At 23.0% G+C, this 7,674-nt stretch overlaps 1 protein-coding gene across 1 annotated transcript; it reads left to right on the top strand.

Annotated features, from left to right (window-relative positions):
- Positions 1–372: 372 nt before the first annotated feature.
- On the top strand, positions 373–7,448 carry LOC112708804 (transcription factor MYB12). Its single transcript, XM_025760736.3, has 3 exons — positions 373–752; positions 1,281–1,410; positions 6,238–7,448. Exons 1-3 carry the CDS (start codon positions 620–622, stop codon positions 7,205–7,207), a joined length of 1,233 nt encoding a protein of 410 aa, XP_025616521.1. The 5' UTR covers positions 373–619; the 3' UTR covers positions 7,208–7,448.
- The last annotated feature ends 226 nt before the right edge of the window (positions 7,449–7,674 follow it).

Genomic DNA, 7,674 nt, shown 5'->3' with positions numbered 1-7,674 from the left:
TAGTCGAATTTATTATTTTAATCCGCAGTTAGTTAATAATGTTTAAAAATATGAGTTAAAAATATATTATTAAATTATTAAATTAAAAAAATAATGATTAAAAATAATAAATTTTAGTGACTTTTAAATTTTTTTAAAAAATTATTTACACCTATTTTTTAAAATAAAATAAAAAAGAAGAAAAAGACAAAGAAAAGGCAACTTACTTTTATTTTTAAAAGAAATTTGGAAAAAATATTTATATATTTTGTATTAAATACATTAAATATTTAACCTAATAACCGAAAAAAGTTCTTCTTCCCCATAGTTTGATAGGTAGTGGACCCCCATTTGCCTCTCCTATAAATTACTTACACTCCTTTGTGTCTTTTTATTTCACTTCCAACACCATAAAGCAACTAGCACGAGTGCCTCGCTTTGCTTTGCTCCCTTCAAACACCAAAACCAACACACACAAACAGACAATACACAAATCACTTATATACCTTCCATATATATATATACACCTTTATTATTATTAGTTGAGAAATCAAGTAATGCTATAGTAAATAATATAGCCATTAATTAATTTGATTTTTATGTGGTATAAAAATCAAATTAATTAATCCTATATAGAAATATGGGAAGGGCTCCTTGTTGTGAGAAAGTGGGGTTGAAAAAGGGAAGGTGGACAGAAGAAGAGGATGAACTATTAACAAAGTATATTCAAGTCAACGGTGAAGGTTCATGGAGGTCATTGCCCAAAAATGCAGGTATGTAGAGGTAACAATAACATAATCAATTTATTTTATTTTATTTTTTTCTCTCTGTTCTACTTATATTATTACCTCGTTAGTACTATTTTTAGTTGATTGGGACAATTTTTTTATTATCTTTTTTGGTTTTTTTTTTAATTATGCATAATTATTAAATTTTATTGAATTCTATGAGTAGTCTTGTTTTTATATATAGTTGGTAAAATATAATTTGGTTTGATTAAGAAGAAATTTTTTCTTAAGAAAATTCCTTTAATTATTTATCAGTGTCATTAAATTATAATTTGAGAGTAAAAATTATCTTAAAATATATAATTAAGTGTGATTTGATCAAATATGCATAAAGTTTTTTTTAATAAAATTGATAAATATATAAAAATTATTAAATAAATTAATATATTTAATTAAATTGTTATCTAACAATTTTCGTTTCCCATTTTTAAAGTAAATTGTCACATTATTAGTGCATGGTTTCATAGTTCTATCTCTTACATTCTTTTTTTTTTGGGGATGCTTTATTTGAAGGATTATTAAGGTGTGGAAAGAGTTGCAGATTAAGATGGATTAATTATTTGAAAGCTGGGCTTAAGAGAGGCAACATTTCTGCTGAAGAAGAAGATCTCATTGTCAAGTTGCATACAACTTTTGGCAACAGGTTTGTGCCATCTTCAATTTTAATAAATAGTTAATTTATTTTTTTAAGTTCGCAAATAAAAATTAATAATTCGTAATAACTAAAAATTATATTTTAAAATTTAAGAACAAAAATAAGTAAAAAATTACTGCTACTAATTAACTGGAACACATTTACAAAAATAATAAAAATTAACGGAATAAAATATTATGTTTTATCGTGTAAACTTTATGTCATGGGTTGATTTTACTATGAACTTTTTAGTTTTAAGAATGACGTGTAAACTCCTACATCAGCACTTTTGTCTTAAAGATAATTTAGTCATTTAAAAATTAATTTGAGTAATTGAAAGATATATATATGAGCAGTCAATTTGCAAAATTCTAAAAGTGTAAAGATAAAGTGCACAAAATTTATAATTCTAAGAAGTGTCAAGAAGTACTTTTCTTGAAAACGTGAATTAATAAAAATAATATATAAATAATTATATCTCTAAAAATAAGTAAAATATGTTTTTTTAACGATAAAAAGAAAATAATTTAAAGTTATTGTATAATTTAATATTTTGTTAGTGTTTATAATTTTATTAAATTTATAATTAGGTTTTTATAATCTTTTTAATTAGATTTCTGACCTATATTGTTTTTAATTTTTTATTTAGATCTTATTTAGTAAAAAAATATTAGAATTAACTAAATATTTAATTTAATATTTATAGAGATTTAACAAATTTAATAAAATTATAAAAACTAACATAATAATTAATTTTTATTATATTTAATTTAATATTTATAACTTCACACCTATAATATTTATAATTATACTTATTTTGTCTAATATTACTAATCTATTATAATTAATAGTACTTAATAAATAAAAAATACAGTAACTTTAAATTGTTTTTTATTTTTTTTCTAAACATTTTTATTTTTATTTATCTTAACAAAATGGTCACATGAATGAATCTAATAGTAAAAATGTATGGCAATTTTCTAGTCATTTGTACTACTAGTGTGGAAAAACACTTTTGTATAACTTAAAAACTCTCAGTTAATAATAATACATCTTGGAATATAATCTCTCTGAAAATTTAACATCTACAGGAGTAAAAAAAAAAAAGAAAATACCATTTCTTTAATTATAATATCACTAAGTATTAGTTTGGATTAGTTTTTTTAGTAAAAAAAAATATTTTTATTTAATTTAAAATTTATTTGGTTATGTATTTTTAAAAAAAAAGTATTTTTATTACAAAATATTTTTTTTAAAAAAACTAGTAATACCTTACTTTAAAAAAAAAACAAAATTAAAAAATATTTTTAATATTAAATTTTTTTAAAAAAATTATTTAAATATAAAATAATTTGTGTTTATTAATTTTTTTAAAAATAAAAAGAAATAAATACTTTTTTTAAAACAGAATCCAAACTGACCCTAAATAAATGACCGCAAACGGTTCATATTATTTTCATGGAGAAAATTCGGCTGGTGTCTTTATAGTTTATCCGTAATAATAGGAGATTGAGACTTCTATCAAGAACCTCCCACTTTATATTAAAGGTATCTAACTTTTTCGATATACAAAACAAAAACTCTTGAATAAGTTAGAAATGATTGATCTTAAGTTGGAACAAAATAGAAAGACCCAGGAAAAGATAGCTATTATGTTCGATGTGACAACCAGCTTAAAATATGAATTTATTATAATGGTTTTCAAATGAATAAAATAAATCAAAATTGATATATGGTTTATATTTTATAATTTTTTTCCCATTTATGATGGTAATGTTATTATTTGTAATTGCAGAGTCTTGTACACACTTTTAATAGTTATGAGACAACAATTATAGGCATGTACTTGGTTTGTTTTTTAATATAAAATTGCTAATTTGAGTAAAGTGTTTTGTTGCAAAATATAGAACTAAACAGTGACTCGTGCATTATATAAACAGTATCGCAATTATTATGGGTCAAGGAAAAGATATACGATGAAACAAGCCAAGTCATATTATTTTGTAATTATTTTTCTTAAAATTATGATAAATTCTCCCATATTCTTCAACTAAAATTATTATTATGTTAAAGTAGTATTTATTGATAAAAGAAATTGTTAAATCTGTCTGAAATAATGTTTTTATTGTATTTATGTTTAGTACACTTATAGAAACTTTAGTTATTACAACTTTTATATATAATGTTTTCAAATTTTTAAAATATAGATCTAATTTATTATATGATAGTGTTACGATGAAATAATAACAAATGTACCACTAATTAACTTAATTCATTTAATTTATATAAACTAATAGTATTCCTTTTGCGATTAAAATTTCGTGTCAAAAAAAAGTCTATTACATATTTACATTAGCATTGAATCAATTCTAATATATAATTATGATGTGTAAGGAAATAATATATATATATGAGAGAGTAAAATAATCATTTTAGACAAACGTCATATTATACAAGAACTAAAATCAATGAGAATCGAATGACTCATCGAATCGGTAAAATTTAAAATTTAAAATTTCAATTAAAATTTAATTAAATTAAATAAAAAATATTTATATATAAAATATATAATTTTTTTTAAAATAGTTAATTTTTATTATTTATTATTCTAAATTAATTAATCATATTTATTAACTGATTTGTTAATTTATTTTTTTGTTTTTTAAATTAGTTTATTGTCAAATAATTTTTATTTTAGATTAAATAAATATAATAATTAATTTTCGATTAAGCAAGCCCCTGAAGGTAGTTCACAAGTTGACACATCTCATATGACATATACATAATGTATATGTGGCTACTATGTTTCTTAGTGAATAATATACTTTTAAAAAATAAATAAATAAATAAATAAAGTGTGAATAAAACTGCGCCGACAGACGCAAGCATCATGAATGTTCTTTTGGTAAAACAATAAGTTGCATGCAACATTTATGGTAAAAAGAATTAAAGTGTTTCAGTTGAAATGTTAATTATTAATTGTGAACTGTGACTCATATCATAAACGAATGTAAAAAAAATTATAATTAAATTGACTACATTCAACTTTTTTGTTGAGATTGAAAAATATTATGATATCGCTACTTCTAAAAATTTAACTTTATTTTATTTTTTTTTAATATTCAAAATTTTGTAAAAATCAAATTTTAAATTTTTTAAAATAAAACTTTTATACTATAAAAAAATAATATAAATAAATATCTCTCTAACAAAAACTATTTATCACCTAAATATCATAGGATATATAGAATATTAATTCCACTAGCTACTCAATAAAGTGATAATACTCAAAATACAATGGGTTATAGAAATATTTCTATTTTCTACTTCTCAGATACTCTACAACATGAGAAATTTTGTAATTTTTAACTACTAATATACTGTTAAATCAAAATATTATTAATATATAGTAACAGAGTGATGACGACAATTAGTCAATAGGCCCCAGTTATTTATATATTTTTTATATAATGACAATAGGTGTCAATTGTTGAATTTTCCGATCAAAACTCTCGTCATAAATTGAATTTAATACTCTAGTTATTATTATTGTCAAATCAAAACTTTGTTGTTGTTGTTGTTATTATGTCAACTCTTTTGTTCGTGATTTAGTGAATAATTAGTTATTAATGGAACTAACCCATATTTTTTCATGTGACAATATAACATTATTTTTAATCGTACCGCAAATAGTTATTGAAACTTCTCAAAAATTTTATAGGATAATTTGAATTTAATTTTTCTTCTCACATTTAGATAAAATTATTATAATTTTATAATTATTTACTCATCAAACCATCCTTGTTAACTTATTCTTTCCATTTTAAAATAAGTATCACTTTTATTTTTTGAATTCATTGAAAAATCAATGTATCTAAACTAATTCTTTATCTAGATATATTAATTTTTTAATAAACGAAAGAAGTAAAAACAATAATTATTTTAAAATGAAAGAAATACTATATGATAACATGGTAAATATTATTTCGTATGAAAATTTCTCAAAATTATATACACTTAAAATAAAATTCCCTTATATCATAACCAAGTAAGCAATAAAACCACATAAATAGTATAAAATTAATAAAACAAAATATAAAAAAAATTGATTTTGATACATGATTATTAGTATATAGAAGTTTTGCACTATGTCGAATATAATCAACAATAATAAAAGTAACTTCTTAAAAAAAATCATATAAAACTTTTACATAAGACAACTCATTCTCGTCTTATATGTATGTACATATATATCTTCTAAAATATATAAAACAGAAGAGTAATATATATTAGTTGGCATCAAACTAAAAGACAAAAAATAGTAAATAAGAAATTAATTAATGTTGAACGAAATATTTATTTATTAATTTATTTATTTGTATCATAATATTAATTTTTTCAAAATCTTAAACTAATAGCAAGAAAAAAAAATTTAATTTTAATACACTAACAGTCGTATAATCATAACTGTTTTATTAGATAATAATTTATACTGTTAATATAAAATATAATTATTTTAATTACTGTGATATTATCTGATTAGATGTATATATAAAACAGTTTTATATTGATAGAATGAGCATCAAAATTAAATTTTAAAAAATATATAAATAATTATTTTTTGAATATGTCTCTCAAGTAATATATCTTTTTAAATTTATTTAAAATTTTTTGTAGAATTATTGTTTCTTTTAACTTGTCTTGTGCTAATATTATTTTTCTAATCTTGTTTGTTATTTCTTATATCGATATCGCTTTTTTTAAAAGTTTAAACCAACAAAAAATATATATATAAATAATTATATCTCTAACCGGCTCAAAAAATTTTGATTTTAGGTGGTCTTTGATAGCGAGTCATTTGCCGGGAAGAACAGACAATGAAATCAAGAACTATTGGAACTCTCACTTGAGTAGGAAAATCTACAGTTTTCGGAGAGCAACTAACCTAGACACCACCCACATAGGGTCCACCGATACACCCAACAATGTTCCCGTTTATCCAAAGCCTAAACCTGGTAGAACAAGCCGTTGGGCCATGAAGAAGAACAAAACCTACATACACAACAATAAGGGTAACAATAATAATAATAATAATAATATTCATAACAACCAAAATAACCAAAAAGACGAAATTGCCCTTCGCCAGCTCAGCCCCCGAGAAAAAGAGGATGATGCTGTTCCAACTCCTTCGCTTGAGAGTGAGGGTTTTTGCAACACTGTTGAGGATCTCATGGTGTTGGATTTGGACCCTAACAACAATAATAATAATGGAGTGGAAAAAGAAGAAGAAGTAGAAGAAAAAGAAAAGGAAAAAGAAAAAGTTCAGTGCCCTACTACGTATGAGAAAGAAAAGAAGGACACGTTGTTAGGACCATATGATGAACAAGTTGAAGATCTTACTAATAATATTAATAATAATGGCGGTGGGGCGTTGAGTCTTGATGACATGTTGGACAATTTCATGTTGGAAGAAATTGTATGTGGGGTTCACAACTTAAATGAAGATATTGAAATCAATAATAATAATAATAATAATAATAATAATAATAATAATAATAGTGAAGAGTGGAATAATTTAGGGTTAGATGAATATTTGGATTGGGAGAGTGTTATGGAATTCATGAATAATAATAATAATAATAGTGAGTCATCAGAGGGTTGTTATTTGGAGCAGAAAGAAAATTTGCTGACGTGGCTGTGGAAAGATGATGATGATTGGGAAAGTGACTGCATGAAGTTGGGGGAAAACATGGATAGTAGTGAGAAACAAAATGATGATGATGTTGTTGCTTGGTTTCTCTCTTGAAGGGAAAAATACCATGTGTAACCCCCTTTTTTTTTCTTTTATATATTTATTTCAATCTATTTTTGGAGGGTGTTTTTGTGATGAGGCTTTTTTTCTTCTCCTTAAAAGTTCATGTCACAAACTCGCCTTTATTTTAGGCATGTAGTTTGTCTTTCTTTTCTATCTTTTATTGTGCCAGTTGTGTTTTAGATTTTTAGTAGATTCTGCATGTGCCCATATTCGGCTTTTAGATCATAATAAAGGGTTTCAGGTTTTTTTTTTTTTTTTGTTAGAATAGATGTGTAAAACACTAAAAGTACTCAGAGTTTTACATTATTGTAGAATAAAGCAAAACATGTTCGTTTATTTTGATATTCTTGATAACAAAAGGAAATAAAGGAAGGAAAATACGGTTTAATGCTAGTATATAAATATTTTTACAAACCGTAGAGAGTTTTTGACCGGAGAGATTTTTGGGAGGAATTAAG

Source organism: Arachis hypogaea, chromosome 9 (assembly GCF_003086295.3).
Source record: "Arachis hypogaea cultivar Tifrunner chromosome 9, arahy.Tifrunner.gnm2.J5K5, whole genome shotgun sequence".
Taxonomy (NCBI): Eukaryota; Viridiplantae; Streptophyta; class Magnoliopsida; order Fabales; family Fabaceae; genus Arachis; species Arachis hypogaea.
The sequence above is the reverse complement of the archived record's forward strand: the minus strand, read 5'-3'. Positions and strand labels throughout refer to the sequence as shown.

Bases quoted from the DNA above. Each gene is read 5' to 3' on its own strand.
- LOC112708804 (XM_025760736.3), top strand. From the start codon at position 620: ATGGGAAGGGCTCCTTGTTGTGAGAAAGTGGGGTTGAAAAAGGGAAGG. The intron at 753-1,280 runs GTATGTAGAGGT...CTTTATTTGAAG, and splicing joins GTCATTGCCCAAAAATGCAG to GATTATTAAGGTGTGGAAAG. The intron at 1,411-6,237 runs GTTTGTGCCATC...TTTTGATTTTAG, and splicing joins CATACAACTTTTGGCAACAG to GTGGTCTTTGATAGCGAGTC.